The sequence below is a fragment of the Triturus cristatus genome, chromosome 1_2, assembly GCF_964204655.1.
Source record: "Triturus cristatus chromosome 1_2, aTriCri1.1, whole genome shotgun sequence".
In the NCBI taxonomy this organism is placed as follows: Eukaryota; Metazoa; Chordata; class Amphibia; order Caudata; family Salamandridae; genus Triturus; species Triturus cristatus.
The window spans coordinates 352597056-352614077 of NC_140580.1; the positions used below are offsets into that span (position 1 = coordinate 352597056).

General features: G+C 46.5%; 1 protein-coding gene across 2 annotated transcripts in view; it reads left to right on the top strand.

Annotated features, from left to right (window-relative positions):
• The first annotated feature begins 1145 nt into the window (after positions 1-1145).
• The window catches only part of P3H1 (prolyl 3-hydroxylase 1), a 165871-nt gene continuing 149994 nt past the window's right edge, over positions 1146-17022 (top strand). The window contains exon 1 of one of the 2 annotated variants that reach the window (XM_085604201.1): positions 1146-1795. In XM_085604201.1, the coding sequence (XP_085460327.1) occupies positions 1187-1795 (609 nt within the window). In that variant the 5' untranslated portion in view covers positions 1146-1186. The remainder of the gene's footprint in view (positions 1796-17022) is intronic. The other variant, XM_085604192.1, reaches the window with a different exon arrangement.

The window sequence follows — 17022 nt, forward strand, 5'->3', positions numbered from 1 at the left end:
ATGCACAATGCATTCTCAAATTAGCAAACTGGCAAGTGAAAAATTTAAAGATGAAAGTAGTAACTTGCCTTGTAGAATTTAGAAATCCTCGTTGAAATTCTCCGCATGTAGATTTCTTAGAAGTCCGATGTGGGCCCGATATTCTTTTTCCGAAAATCGCTCGTCGCCAAATTGTAGTAGAGTAGGCTATATTTATATATAAATATAACTACAAGAACACAATAGTAATTATTGTATATTTAATTAAGTTTCCAATAACAAGGCCCACAGCGGCAGTAGTAAAGATGTGTGCAGACGCACGGTCAGCTGGCGAAGGAATGCGAGGCATTTGGTGACGTCAGTTAAATACCATATGGGGATTCTATGAACGTCACCGGTAACAGCTAGGTTGCTAGTGTAGTGCAACCAAACTTAGCCTAAACTACTGTAATAAAAGAAGGACTACAACATCCCCACATCCACAATTGTACAGAAATCTACACAAGTCATGGGCGTTTCCCTTCAACTTAACAGTTTTCTGCTCTCTTTGTGGAACATCACATCTGAAGGGAACATGGATTTCAAATGGGCTCAGGGAATATTATCTTCACAGTTACTGCATTTCAGAAGGAGGATCTTTGTTTTCTGTGTACGCAGTGAAGATTTTCGACTGAAACCATACACAATAACAACTTCAAGAACAAGAAAGTGACATTCGATTGTGCAGATAAGGACTCTAGGTTTAGTTAAAAATAGATTCGGCTGGGAAAGGTCACTCACAAGCCAACTAAAAAGTTGTCAACTAAGATAAGCATTCCGTTCTCGTAAAAAAAATACAGAATTAGACAGTTTACAATTGGTCACCTAGAAATGTTTAAGAAACTGAGAAAGTACTTTTATCAAATTTAAGAAATAAAGTGATTGCGGTGGCTAGTAAATCCCTTAGTATTTTATGCTTGTAATCACTTTAACTTAAAGTTGTCTTCTGGTTGATGATGCTACACCTCACTTCGAAGTAAAATACATTGAAAGCTGGCATTACACGATGACGTTGAACGTTTCGTTTATCTAGCCAACAGGCTGCCGTTAAATCCACGGGGTCGACAAGTTTTTACTGGGCACGACTGATTGGCTGTCAAAACTAAGCTATTTTGGCCTACAGCGAGCAAAGACCCCCAATCCAAAATGGCCTCCATGTCGCGGTCCTATGGAGTGGCGCCATCTAGTGGTGATCGCTAGAACAGTTGTAGTTTTGCTCCTGCTGCCAACTCAGCGGGTACTGCTCTGCTCTCACTGCCCAGTGCCCTTCTCCTGGATGCTGTGCCTCGGTTGGCAAGTTCAGCAAAGTGAACTAGCTGGAGCAGGAGCAGCCTCCCCTTTAACACCCTCGATCATGGCTACACTGGCGTTGCTCGCCTTTCTGCTGGTGCTGCCCCCGATCCCGGCGGCCGAGGGCCCCCTGGAGCCTTACGATCGGCTCTACGACAGCGGGGTGGAGGCATACTACCGGGGGGACTGGGCTTCGGTCATCCTGTACATGGAGAGGGCGCTGCGTGGCCGGGCGGCCCTGCGCACCCACCGGGCATGGTGTCGTGGGCAGTGCGAGGGGCTGATAGAGCCTGGCCCCCCGGAAGACCCCCGACCTCTGAAGGACCTGCGCTTTTTCCACTCCGTGCTGCACCGGGCCGACTGCCTGAAGAGTTGCGAGCATCGGCTTCTCGGGGCCCCCTCTAGCTTCTACCAGATTGCTGAGGAGCTGGAGCTCGAGTTCACCAAGAGGAGCCCCTACAACTACCTACAGGTGGCCTATTTCAAGGTGAGAGGGAGCCGGCCTTCGTGATTTCAAGTGGGTAGGGGGCTCACAGGGATTGTTGGAACAACAGAATCTCTCTGTGAAATGGAATGAAGTACTTTTATAGCCTTGTACATTTGGTGCATTCTGGGAGTTGTAGTTCCAGCGGTACCAATTGGCGTGTGGAGTCGTATTAACATTTGGGGAACAATCTATGGGCGCAAGCAGAAACGTAGAACTAATCTTGGAGTTGGGGACAACAGCAGCAACAGCATGGCAAAAATCTGGGTGCCAACCAAGTAGTAGGGGATCAGCTAAGGAGTCGGAGAGGTTCAAGCATTGGTATTTGCTGTGGGGAGGTGGGCTATATAATGAGAGCCACCCATGACACTATGAGCATTCGTCATAAAGACAAGTGTTATGAGGAGGGCCAAGCAGTACAACGAAGGGATTTGCTACGACATGTCGGGCTGTGTTGAAGAAGCCTGTCGGGTGTCAATCTGGACCTTGTCTGAGTAATGCAAAGTAGTTCGATAAAATAGAAAGGGAACCGCACTTTGTGAGGCACCAGTCGATAAAGTCTCTATCACAGCTCATTATCAGCTCACACCTCGGAGCTCATGCACATAGTGTTCTATCCATCACCTGGCGTTGGGTTGTGTGGGGGCATGCCCCACTCATTGACTCCGTTACTCGCTGATGATCTTTTTCACAGTAGTTTAAGAAACCGTCATTACCTCAGTTACTACATATGCATCACTTAGACAAAGTTTTAAGCATCCCCAAGCAGCATGCTACCCGTCCGCAAAGCGCTGCGGCGCCTCGTCAATAGGGCATAGCGATAAATACTACAATACAATAGGGTGGCACACTTCCAGATGTCCATGCCCCAGCCTTGAGCTATACTAGCCAAAGTATGGGGGCGCAGTGTGCATTGCCACCCCTCAAGGTATGGGCTAGCAGCTGGGCAGTAACGTGTGCTACTCGCCATCAAAGCACTCCAAAGCCCATCGCGGTTAGTAGGCTATTAGGAGCTATATCAATGCAGTCACAATGTATTTATCTTTGCACCTTTACATAGCGCGAACTCGACCGAAGGTATTGGAGCGCTTTACATTTACCCGTTACACAAGGTCCGATTCAGTGCAATCTACTACTTGTTAATCTAGGGGACGAACTATTCTCGTGTTCACCAGGTCGTTTGGGAGTGAAGCACATAAACGGCAGCCTCAGGCACAGCATTTTTACTCGCACATGCCCGTGGTTAGGGAGGGTGTTCCTTGCTCTGCATGCCGCTGAAAACGGCCAGGGGTCGGGGAGGCTGCAGTTTGCCCGCCCCTCCAGGGATAAGACTGCCACGTACAGGGATGGGTGGAGGCTGCTACCCTTGTCTGTGCACGCACAGTAGTGGAGGGGGCTGACACATTCCACGCCCCTCAAATCTCGACGTTACACATCATCAGCCGGCTCCTGTCTGCAGAACACATCTGTACATACTGCAGAACCACAGAGCCACATGCGCAGTCTTATAGCGTACTTTGCTGGAGTGCATCACATTTTTCCGCTTTTTATATTTATTTTTTGCCGACTGCATTTAGTAAAAGTGTAATCCGCAATAAAGTTTTTAAATAAATTTCCAAGCGAAAGTAATATATTGCACATTTCTCACTGATGCTTTTGTTTTACAATGAAGCAATTTGAAAATTATTCCACACTAAAATTAACACGTGTGTTAATTAAATGGGTGGCCTACTATTGACGCCTCTGCAAGAGAAAAAGATCTGGCTTCCGTTCGCATACCAACCATAAACATTTCTGCATCTACGTCGGTGTCCTTTTTACAGCAGTTTTAAAAGTTCAACATGTTGTCGCTTTAAGTTAATTCACAGTTTCTAAGTTGGACAATATGTTATTCTTTATATTGCAAGTCCAGCTCGGTTTCGCGCGTCCTCTTTATGCGCAACATCAAAAATATCGCAATGATATTTAAAGAATTAAAGGTTTCTGAAAAAGGATTTCAGAGTAACACAATCCTCCAAGCGCTTCAGACCTTTTATTTTTTGTGCTGCTCCTCTGCAGAAAAGTATCCGTTTTGAATTCTTTTTTTCAGACAGGGTTTAGCTGTTTGGTGTCGAAAAACAAACATGTACAATCCAGTACCTAGTGGGCTTTGGGTCTGCCCATTGCCTATTATTGGTTGGTGTCGGAACCCCGTTCAGAGGGCCACGGGGCAAGCAGGAGCTACTGGGCCTAACCATGGGGGTTGAGGCCTTTCACTCCTGATGTCCCAAGCCCCTGCTTAATGGACCCTGAGCAACTCGGCGAAGTATCCATGCAGCATTTGACTCAGTGGTAGCACCGGTCGGGCAGTCCAAGGTTTCTCAGGAGTGGGGGTAGACACACGGGGGTGAACACAGGCTCACAACTCAAAATACGTTCAGTAGCGGCAACAAATGGTTGTCCGGTCAAATACTTGCTTTAATGGGAAAATGAGTATTTATATAGAAACATAAAGTAAAATGAGACATTCATAAACAATACCCACAGTCCCCAGAGGTTTGTGTTCTAGTATTTCGTAGGTGGGTTCTAAAGTCCCACCCACCTCTCCTAGGGTTAGTGGTTATTCACCATCCACTCTATTCAACATTTAGGTTAAGCCCCACTAGTAGTCCAAGTCTCAGGAGTCCCGCTCCAACTCCTTAGTAAAGTCAAAAGTCTTCCAGCGCTGAAGCAAGCGAGTTTCCCCGGGGCCATTAGCCCGTCAATCAGTCTTACCTGTACTAGCAAGATCCAAGTGACCAAACTCTTTGAACGTGCCCCATACGCAAATCCTGACGCTGCAGTGGCTGTCTCCGTTAAGTATTTCATACTTGCGTCCGGAGAGGGCTACAGTCGGCTGTCATTGAATTCTTTGCACTCGGTCCTGCAGTGGCTGGGGTGTTCTCGATGGTCCCCTAATGCTGGTAAGTTTTTGGAGTTCCTCCCCACTGGTGGGGGAGAGAGGGGGGGTGCAGTGCTCCTGGTGCTGGGCCTCAGTCCCAGCTTGGGGACACTCGGGTCACCACAGCGGCCTCCTTCCTCTAATGACGTCTCCTCCAGACCATGCTCTTTGCCTTTCCTTGTGGCCCACCATGGAATACGGGGTCATTGTTCTTCCTCTGCACATGGGATATGGCCTGATCGGTGCATCAGCAATTTTCACAGCGGCTTCTTCTAGCATAAGGAGTCATCGACTCGGTCCTGCACAGGGGCTACAGCCCGATTTGCACAGCAGGAATCTTCATGGCGGCCCCACCTGGCATGCGGGATAGCCGACTTGGTAACAGCCCACGGGCAATGACCCGAGCAGTGCAGCAATGGTTTGGCTCACTTCAACGTGGCCCTCCTCTAGCATATGAGGGTCACCGACTCTTCTCGATCAGTGCAACAGCTGTCCCCATCACACCTTGCTAAGGGGATCCAAATGCTAGGCTCCCCCACTGGACCTTGCTCCCTGTAATGCTCTCCTCTCCCTCACAGGGCACACTTGTCTTGCCAAGCAGGAAGGCGCTGGTGCTCCAGGGTCCAAGGGCAGGTGGTCTTGGATTCCCTGGTGGATACCCCACATGCCTTGGGCCCCAGTCGTCCTGGTCAGAGACAGAAGTCTGGCTGAGCTTCTCCTCCTCACCCAGCCCAACTGGCAGCTTGACTGTTGACGCTTTTGGAGGGCTCGTAGTCCGTTTCCAGATACAAGCTGTGATTTAGAGTCTGAGTCTTTGAAGTTTTTGTTGGGGTTTGCTTCCTTGTGAAGTGCCCTTCCTCCAGAATCAGACTGTCACAGCAGGAGCGACTCCAAATTTGATAGTCCCTCAACACACCCCATGGGAGTGGCTAGGGGTTCACACTTGGATGTCACCGACAGTAATATGTGTTTCAAAAGGTTTCCCCAGGGCCTCAGCCCTACTCTTTATGATTCTATTATCAGCCCCATCGCCTTCATGCAATGGCCCTTGCCATTTCCAGTGACTTCTGTCTGAATCAAAGAGCACCATTTGAAGTGTACTGAAGAGCCTGCTCTCCCTTCCTTCAGTGTGCCCACTTAGCTTACAGGAATGCAGCAATATACAAATGTGTCTGGAGGGATTCCTCTACCTCCTCTCCTTAGGGTTTTCCAGTCAGCCATGCGTCTCCCAAAATGGAACCCAGAGTCTGCCATGTATTTGTGCCCTTCACAGACACACATAAACCCAACACATGCATAGAGTATACATGCACTGCACAGCCCTACATTCTTCATGTATTGTACGATTTACAGGCCTCATACACCCAGCACATGTGTACCGCACATGCACTGTGCAACATTCCACAGCAAACTGCTGTAGGCTAAAAGTGAGTTAAACACACAGCAGCAGAACTTTAAATGAGTGAGCCTGTAGGCTCCACTCCAGAGACATAGTTAAAACGGACCTGTTCACTCATTCTGATCACTACACTATATGCTGCTGCCACCATGATCATGCTGCATAACTCCTGGTAAAGTCAGTAGCTTACATCCCTATTTGCTTCATGCACCTCTCCCGATTTAAAAAAAAAAAAAGACTGCAATCCGTCAGGCATGTCTATGTCATTGCGTACATGAAATCAAAATTCAGCATTAAGGATTCAGCCATCATTACAGGTGGGGCACTCGGGGCAGGGGTGCACGTCCATCACCATACACAGGACTTTCCTGTCCCAGGAGACGCTCCACCCAGATCAGAACACCCGAACCAACAACTAACCTGGAGAAGTTGGGTGGTCAGATAGTTAAAGACGGATGGAAGGTCCACCAGCATTCACATGGCTCAATCCGGCTCTGTGTGCCACTACAAAGTCTAATCCTTGCAAATAAATAGACCATCTCAACAACCTGGGATTCTCTCTCTTCCTATCCATCAGCCTTTTCAGTGGCTTATGATCCAATTGCACTACAAAATTAGTGCTGAACAAATAAGGCCGGAACTTATGCAACGCTCACACTATGGCAAATCACTCTAATAGCCACCCAGCTCTGTTCTCTGGGTAGTAACCTACTAATAAAGAGTAACAAACACTCTCTACCATTGTCATCCAGTTGAGCTAACACCGCTCCAACTTCTTTGTCTGGGGCATCTGTCTGTGCAGTGAAAGGCTGACTATAGTCGGGTACTTTCAGGTGCTGTGCATAATGCCTTCTTCAGTTCCTCAAAAGCTTTTTGACACTAAGTCCATATCCCGTTCCTGGGCCTCTTCATGGAGGTCAAAGTAGTCAATGGGGCATCTGCAACTCTACTTCCATAGTTCACCACAACATTCCTGTAATGCCTGGTGAGCACCAAAAAGAACCACACCTCATTCTGGGTAGTAGACACTTCCAACTCCATCATAGACTGAATCTTGGCATTCCATGGGCAAATCTTCCCATTCTCCATCTCATACCCAAAGTAGACCACAGATAACTGACACTTGGTCACCTTGCTGGTGAGTTTCGCCTCCTGTATCCCTGCAAACACCTGTCAGGTGGTCCTCCCATGAGTTGCTGAACAGGGAGGTGTAATCCAGGTAGGCCACACAGAATTCTTCCAGCCTTGTTAGAACATGGTTCACTAGGTGCTGAAATGGTCAGGAGCATTCTTAAACTGAAAATGCATTACCCTGAACAGATATATCCCCTCTGGCATAGAAAATACAGACTTCCCTTGGCATCTGGTGCCAAAGCAATCTTCCAGTACCCACCGGTCGGATTCAAGGTGCTCAAATACAGTGCAGGAGCCTAACTAATCCACAAGCTCACCGACGCTTGGTATTGGATTGGCTTTTTTTTGGTTACCTCATTGAGTGCTTGGTAGTCCACACAGAACCGCACATCTGTACATCCTTACTTTGTTACTAGCACCACAGGACTGGGCCATGGACGAGGAGATGTCTTAATGACCTCCAGGTCCAATATTTTGGTTACGTCTGACTTAGTGCATCCCCAAACTCAGTCAGACAATTCTGTACATCCTGTCCTTCACTGGCAGACAGTCTCCTGTGTGTCATGCACACAGACAGGTATCCACCCTGGAGTCAGCGAAAAGAGATTAGCAAAGCGTACCAGCACCCCTCTGTTACTTAGGCATTAATTTAGGGGCTAGCTGAACCCCTTACACATTATCATTCTTAATGGCCCTTTGCAGCAAGTCCGGAAGAGGTTCACTGTTTTGTTTAACTTCCTCTGCCATAGCCATGATATTCACTCTGTAATATCTCCGGAGGTAAGGCTTCATCCTGTTTACCTGTGTCCACCAAGTAGTTAACTTCAGAAACCTTCTGAACTACCTTGTATGGCTCACACCATTTGTCCTCCAAAGCCAATGGACAGATAGGCTTTATCACCAACAACACCTGATACCCACTTAGCTTTCTGGTCATACTACTCCTTCATCAGCGCTTGGCTGGTTTGACTCGTGTATTGCACCATCAACTTCCTGAGGTCAATCACCTCGTCCACCACAGCCCTCTGAAGGGACTCTGACGTTCCTTCCCACACTTCTCTGATTAAGATGAGTGGGTCCTGCACTGGGTAGCCATACAGAAGCTCAAAAGGACAATCACTCCGCAGACAAACAAGATACAGGGCTGCAGAAGATCCCCCTTCCTCTTGAGGTTCAATGGCAGGGATACCATCATGCTCTTCAGTGTCTTGTTACACCGCTTCACCAAACTATAGGCCTGGATCCATGTTTGCACTGCCACTGTGATGGATGACTCAATAGGTGCTGCAGTCCACCAATAGCATTTAACTTCCAGGACCATGGTACACTATGAATCACATACTAGGGACTTAACAGTAATTTAAACATACCAATTAGGAATATGTCACTTCAATGAAGTTAAAAGAGGGAGCACAGGCACTTATCTATTGGAGAGCTGGTTAGAGGCCACAGTGTTTCTAAATATACTGAATGTTCCAATTCTTTACCATAGAAGAAGTTTTGTTATCGCCCTCCAAATTGCCGTACCATAAAGGCTGTTGTGTTGATAACCGTGCAGTTGGAAGTCTAGGAGGGCTTTGCTCTCATCCTCAGTCTTGCACATATTAGATGTTCCGTTAGTCCAGTAGTTTCTGTACAGTGAACGGAAGGCTCCCTTGTTTCTCAATGAAAAGTTGACTTTGAAGGATATATGTAATGTCTATATACTAGCTAGGCATCTGGGAGGAATGCAGTGGTATTCTGGTTTGTGTTGCCTTCTTCATGCCCAGTTTGAAGTTTTAAAAGGTATGAGCCATTGGCGGTCCTTTCAGTCTCCCGTACAGTGTCAACAGTGACTTTGATGAGGGCAGTTGCTAACGTGATTGGTCAAGGTGCACCACAGATAGACACTAGGAATCCTGGAATCTTTAACAGTTTCCTTTAATCCAATATATTAATTTTAATTTTTATATATACCTGTTTGTTTAGATTAATCATTCAGTCTGATAACACTTTAGAGATATAGAGTGATCGCACCTGGCCATTCTCTAGGCTACATCTAGAGCATTAATGAATAACTATGCATGGAGACCCGGTTTTTACATCTTTGACAACTGTAGTCGTGCTGGGATGTCACTGAATGAGGAAGAACACTGAAGAGTAATGTAGCGGTTGGCTGGGACTCTACAGGCACTTGGACTGTGATAAAGAAATAGTTTACAGGAGTATAACCCGTTAACCCAGGTGAGACCGGGTAAAGTTTGTAACATACGACAATGTCTCAACTGTAAGTCATTCAATTAGGAAAAAGACAAAAAAAGTTCTAGATCACAACGGGAAGAGGATAAAGAAAGGGAGTCCACAACGGGGATGGTAAAGACAGGAGTTATTATTTGTACGTAGTTATAGCAGCACTACAGTACAGATTGATATACAGTGACAATTCACACACGAAGTGAGCACTGGACGTGCTAGTGTTCTATAACGTTATTTTGTCTTTGTCCTAATTGTATGACTTCCAGTTGAGACATTGTCGTATGTTACAATGGACTGTTATAAAAGCTCCCTTCACTAGCCTTTGGGGATTAGACGCTCAGCAACGTTTCATGGACTAGAACAAGTAGGCTAACATTAACCAGTCTGAAAGAGAGTTGGCTTGTAGGGATCTCTACCCTGTGATGTGGCGAATCTACTTTCCGTATTTAGATCCATTATTGGAGATAATGTCTGATAGTCAAAGTGGTGCTATGATTTAGACAAGGAATCTACAACAGAGAAGACAGCATCTGGATCTTATACGTACCTCAGCATTGCAGTAACTACGGTGCAGAGCAAAGCATTAGCAGTTATTGTGAATGCAAAAAGTTCTAGTAGTCTAAAAAGTCTTAGATTACACATTACTACACCCTACTATTAGCGAAAAGACAAGTAGGCAAAATATTTTGTTTTTATTTACATTTTTATGGAGAGCTGCATAAACAAAGTGGTGTCAGCGCTCTTCGTATATGACTAAAAAGTTGACATAAAACCTTTTTACATTATGCAAGTTATCATAATAACAACTGAGACAGAAACAAGGACTGAATAAGGAAGCAAACCATGCATAGTGATTCTTACTGAAGGAATATAATGGTCATAAATAAAAAAAAAAAAACGGGAGTGCTGCTAAAGGAGGACGTAAAACTGAGGCAGTAGTGATTAAGAGACAGACAGAAGGGAGGCGGCAGAGTATGGGAAGATCCAGGAAGGCTTATGTAATTGGCAGTAATTGATAGACGAGAGAAGCGAGGAAGGAAAGGCTCAAGCCGCAAGAAGACGCTGAGCTGATGGAAGGGATATTGTTATCATTGTGAAGCATGAACGGAAGTGCGAGATTGTGGGTCTGAATAGGAAGAATTGTTGATTTGAGCTCCTTGAGAAGCAGGTCATTACTTAGTGGACGTGATTATGAGGCAAAGAGGTGAAGTTGAAAGAAGAAAAGAATATCGACCAAGGAATCCCTAAGATAGAAGACCTGAATAGAACGAAATTGACAAATGTTTGAGTTGATCGAGTATTTATAGAAGGGCAAAGCAATCATTCGGATGAAGATGGAACTGATGAGGTTAATGTTTTTTTTTCCTGTACATACGCAAGTGCTTGATATATCTGATGCCTTTTGAGAGCATATTCTAAAGATTGGGTCAAGACTAGGGAATGATGAGTTGTTACTCCAGTGGTGTAATAATTCTTTGATTCTAGCGACAAAGTGTCTTTGCTCTGCAGCTCTTTCTGACCACTAGAAAGTCTCATACAGACAGCCCTATATAGACCAAAGCATGAACTTGCCTATTAGTACTACTAGGGCACGCCTACGTCCATTGACCATTCATTTATAATGTCCCATGACAATCCAAGTTGTGCGATTGGTGCCCCTACCCAAATTAGATTGTTATTTGTGAAGTGTAGTTCTGGCTGAACCGGGAGGCTTTCTGATATGGGAGGCTGTCTGATATGGCTTGGTGGGTGCTCAGGTGGAGCTTGTCACAATGCCCGAAAAGTGGGTCTCTCATCTGTTGCTCTTACTACGTCAGTAACCGTCACTGCTTAGATAGATTGTGTTGCAGAGACACTAGAAAAGAAAATGTTTTGATCAAAATGCTAAACTCAAGGGGATGTTGGGAAGAGGGGCATACAATTTACAAACAATATCCTGCACCTGATTAGTTTATTATGTGCAAAAAGATATATCCTTTAGTTGTCACCCTGCTGGCAAAGAAAAGATTTACATTTTCTTTGTTCGACCCTCACCCACTCTAGTAGGACATGCTTCTTCATTGGGTCTCATCCTGGTCCTTAAAAAACCCAGGATGGGCTCAACCGTGTGTCCAGAGATTTTTTAGAATATTTCTCAACTTGGGGTCTTCAGAAGATAATGAAAATAACTCAAACAACCGAGCTATCACTTTATTATAGGTTGTTTGGGTATGATCAAAAGGTTTTCTGTAGGGGTTGAAGAATATAATGGTCCTTTTATCCTAGTAAATGGTCGACATGTTTCAGTCCCAATAACGAAGGCCTCTTGGGTCCAAGGGTTCATCAGGACACAAACTGCTGCCATTGGGTTCTTTCAAACATGTGTAACATGCAACACACTCATGCATGAGTATGTTGGATGTTACTTAGTGCTGTGCCAGTGGTGATGGCTGGTAATTCCTGTGTGAGCCACTCTCTGCAGTGAGACAAGTGAAGGCTCTGCTATGAGCTAACTACACCCTCCTCCGTAGGTGTGGATACAGGAAAGTGATGAAACCATGTACTACTGCCGGTAGCTCCAACAAGAGTGTGAACCATTGCAGTGTTACTTTGGGGAAAGTTAAGAAAACTTTAATTTATCTAATTTGGTCTAATTCATTTTTATCAAGTTTTGAATATTTTACCTTGCTGTGTGTAATGGGCAAAATTCTGGAAATGGCAGTTTCATTTTGATCTCAGGAGTATCTAGACAAATGCAACAGTCTGCCCAATCTGTATTTAGATCTGAACATGAGATTGAAATAGTCAGTGCTACCATTTAGGATGCGTGGCTGCCCTCTTGTGGTTTATGACTTTTTACCTACTTTTGGCGTGGTGGATCATGATATCATGTTGAATAGGCCCTCCCAAAGCAGCCCATATTGATGAGAAAAACAAAGTTCTGTCCCGACGCTCTCAATGAGTCACTGTGGCCTCTTTCAAACCTAACAAGGTCTCCCATGTAAGCCGAGATCCAAAGGTTTTCTCTCTTCCTTTGATACTTCTCAACTTTTATCTGACTGCCCTCTTCAATGTGGTGTTAGATCAACCGGTTTCAGTGCATGCAGTGCTGTTTCAAGTTCTCAAAAGGCAGGTTGGTCTTGCAGAATATTTATTTAATGTTCAAGTCTTGATGTTAGAGAACTGCTTTTAGTTTAGCAGCTTTAAAACATATATCATCATTTTAGTTGTGACAGTGGATCAGCTCTTGCCTCCTTTACTGGGCTAGATCTGTTTGGACACCTTTTCCTATTCTCTTCTGAAGTAAAAAATCTGAACTTTGTCTTTGACTGGGATCTGATCTTTTGTTCATTGCCCCTGTATGTATGCTTGCCCATGACTGTTTTCATCATCTAAAAAGAAGCTGAATCGTTCCTCCCCTATTTATTGCTCATAGGGCATTAGTGGTGCTGTGTCTGTTGAAATATTTTATATGTGGCCTCCAATTATGCCAATTACCTATGCTTAAAGTGTGCTGGCTTGTCAACTAATTGTGGGGCTTACCAAAGAGTCCACCCACATCATATCAGCCAGTAAGTCTATTATTGGCTTCCACTGAACGAGAAAATTGTTTGGCTACTATAAACGTTGACTCCCCAAGCTGAACTTAAGTTATTTCACTGATCTAAATCTTGCTCTAAAGTCGTCCGAAAGATTGGAAGACATTTTTCTTAAGTGTGCGCAGTTCAGGAACACACTGTCATAGACCTTCATCAGTCATGTTCGCCCACTGTCAATCTCTGATGAAACACTTTTACTAAGGTAGAATACATTTAGTCGGTCACTAAGCATTTCTTACATGCTGTAGGAATGTAGGATCTGCTTCTTATAGTTACCCCCACTTTTTGCTTGATGTGATGCTGTTTTTGACTAGTCTGACTGGGATCCTGCTAATCAGGTCTTCAGTCAATCTGCTTTCTCCTTAAAACTGTTATGCATGTACCTAGGTACACCCCAGATTGGATACTGGGGTAACCTTGTCAGTCCCTAGTATATGGTACACATGTACCCAGGGCATAGGTACTCCAGAGGTCTCCCATGGGCTGCAGCATGTATAATGCCACCCATGGGAGACCATTCAACATGGAACTACAGGCCTGCCATTGCAGCCTGTCTAAGTTGGTGCATACACCACCTACTTAAGATATAGGTTTACTGTATCTAAGGGTCACTGCACTTAAAACCTATAAGTAACCCCTATAGCAGATCTTTACAATCCTGAGGGCAGGGTGCTTGGTTCTAAGTAAGAGGGTGCCCCTGCATGAGCAGGACACCCCTGCAGCCTACAGAGTCCATTCTCCCGGGTTGTCAGTGAAGCAGCTATATACTATATATAGAGGGGCATTATGCGACCGCGTGCTGACCAACTCTAAAATGGCTGAAACAAAACCTATGGTATTTGGTGTCAAACATGTTGGAATCATACTTCCCACACTGGTAACCGGTGTGGAAGGTATGATTCCACCCCTCAGATGTGGGAGGTATGATTCCACCCCTCAGAAGCATCCTTTGTGGGGCTCCTGGGGTTCCCGGCACCAGCCTTCTAGTCCCGGACAGCAAAAAATGGTTGCTGCCAACCAGAGACACATTTCTGCCCTCCTGCTGCTGAGCCAAGCTTGAGCAGGGGAAGGCAGAACAATAGGCATCCTGTCACAGGGAGGTGTGAACACCTCCCAGACAGGATTTAGTGTATTCAGGCTGGGTGGGTGCGCTTGCCAGAGACTGAAAGTCTGCATGAGGAGCCCATTTGGTGTCCCTGTGCATAGTCCAGTTCAAACCAGTCCTGGGAGCTGTTGGCTCCCGCTCTGGCGCGAAACTGGACAAAGGACATGGTAGTAACCTCTCCCTGTCCAGACCCTCCCCTGGGAGGGTCCCCTGAATCTTTTCAACTTTCTCCCGTGGGTACTTAACGGCTTACCTGGCTGTTGGACCCTAAATTCGTCATGGGCAAGATTCAGAACAGAAACCACTACACTTCGGCTGTCTGGGCACACTGGACTTCGCTTTCGACATCGCACTCTCGCAGCCAGACTCCACGAAGCTGGGATACGAGGAACCGCCCTCTCCTGGATCCGATCCTTTCTCTCCGGCAGAACCCAGAGGATCAGACTCCCTCCATTCCTCTCTGAACCCACACAGATCAAGTGCGGAGCACCCCAAGGGTAATCACTCAGCCCCACGCTCTTCAACATCTGCATGGGCCCCCTTGCCGCCATCGTCAGACCACAAGGGCTCAGTATAGTATCATACACCGACGACACCCATCTCATCCTCTCCCTCACGAAGAACCCCAAAGACACCGGACTCTGCTTCCAGGAAGGAATGAGGGACGTAGCCGCCTGAATGAAGAACAGCTGCCTAAAGCTCAACTTGGAGAAGACAGAGGTCCTCCTCCTCGGACCCTCCACCTCCGCCAGGGACAACGCCTGGTGGAGTCCGCCCACCCCGACAGATCACGCACGGAACCTCGCCATCATCCTCGACTCCTTCCTCACCAGCAAGAGTGAGGAACAAATGGTGTGATAATCATAGATAGATCATTGGACGTGCAAATTCTATTGAAACTGGCACATAGTGATGGAGAATATCCACCCTAGCTAGTGCACTAAAATCCGGAGTGCAGCCCGGCGTGGGTCATGGCTTCCGATGTCCACCATTTGTTCCTCACTCTTGCTCTTAATCGGGCATAGGATTTTGCCAATTTACATTTACATCGTGACTTGGATTATTAGTCTACGGCACGGACCAGATGCTTGGCTACAGTTTTATTTCAAGAGAAATCTTAATACTGGGCCACAACCCATTGGAATGGTTGTCACCTTCTATTATGAGGAAGTCCTATGTTTAAAAGGATGAAACGTGTTGGATGATTTGTTTCAAGAATTAAATAAAGAAGAAAACAATACATATCTTGTAGCTACAACTATTTTCTTAATCGAACCTAGACTCTACAATATCCATGGACTATTACCTATGAACTGATTTGACTAGCAGTGGTGCAGTTCCAATCTGGTTGTTTTACCATTTCTGTAATCTATGGCGCCCACCAAGGTAACATTTTATAACTCTTATTCTTAACCTGTATGTTGAACCCCTCGGAGATATGCCAGCTGAGCTTGGCATCCTGTTTTATCAGTTCGCAAATGACCCCTTGTGACGGGCAGGGGCGGCAGAGACGACAAACAGGAAAGTGTAGGTTGGTCGAGTGCTTTATTCTCAAGCTATTATATAGTTCGGTACAAGAATGGGGTGTCTCCAGCTCTTCAAGTGAGGGACTGTCTGGTCGCTACTCAGGGCGTCACGTTCCTGGTCGTTTCAGGTCAGATGTTGTGGACTCCTCTCTCTTGTTCTCCTCCGAATCTTCCTCCGCCGTATATAACAAAAGAGATGAAAAAGTGCTGGTTAGGACGGGAGACTGGATCGCCGGGACACCCGTAGGGACCGGGAGTGAGGGGAAACCAAGTGCTTTTAGTGCTCTCGCTCTCTCTAGTGACTGTGCAGGGGGGTGCACGTGTGAGGCGCTTGCAGGAAAGGGTACTGGATGTGGTCTCAACGTTACGGGTCTGGGTTTAACAACGGCGGTGAGCTAGCTTTCCCCAGCCAACCCGCTACCCTTCCACGTACCTGCTCGAGCCACGCTCCTCCCCTGGGAACGTGGCCGGGCGACTCGTGGTACCGTTGGCCTCCTGGCTTGTCGTCTTCCTCCGGTCTTGCTTCCTCCGTACTGCTACCGCCGCCTCTCCGCTCTCGAATCGTCCTCCACACTGAATCACCTTCCGCCTCCTGGGAAACGCCGTCCGTCCTCTTCCGGGATCCCACCGCTTTTGTGTAGCCTAGCAACGTGACGTCATCGGTGGGAGTGGCCTCGTCATCCTGAAAGGCGAAGTTAAAGGAGCCCTGTCCAGTTTCCACGGGCCAGTCCTGCGTTTAATAGGGACATGCCTTCTCCAGCGGTCCTGTCACCTCGGGTTGCTGTAGGGGGAGAGAAGGGGTCAACGAGGCATCTGGTGTACCATAGTTCCGATTATAGGAGGGCGGGCCTACAGCATCACACGCCCTGTCACACTCCTCCCCCCCTGGATTCTCCCGTTCGGGGAGAGGGAAGACCCGTGAGAGAAAATCCGCGTTACCATTATCCCGGCCCTTCCTATGTCTAATGGTGAAGGCATACGGCTGCAAGGAGAGGAACCATCGTAGGATTCTGGGGTTTTGGCTCCTATGTTTATACATCCACTGCAGGGGGGCGTGGTCAGTATATAAGATAAATGGTTTGCCTTCCAGGTAATATTGAAGCTTCTCTATGGCCCATTTTATGGCTAGGCACTCTCTCTCAATAGTTGGGTACTTGGCTTCCCTCGGGAATAGTTTTCGGCTAACAAATAGAATGGGGTGTTCCAGCCCATCCCCCCCCTCCTGAGACAACACCGCTCCCAGGCCCATGTCCGAGGCGTCTGTGGCTAAGATAAAGGGTTTGGAGAAGTTCGGGGATAACAACACCGGTTGGTTGGTGATGATATCTTTCAA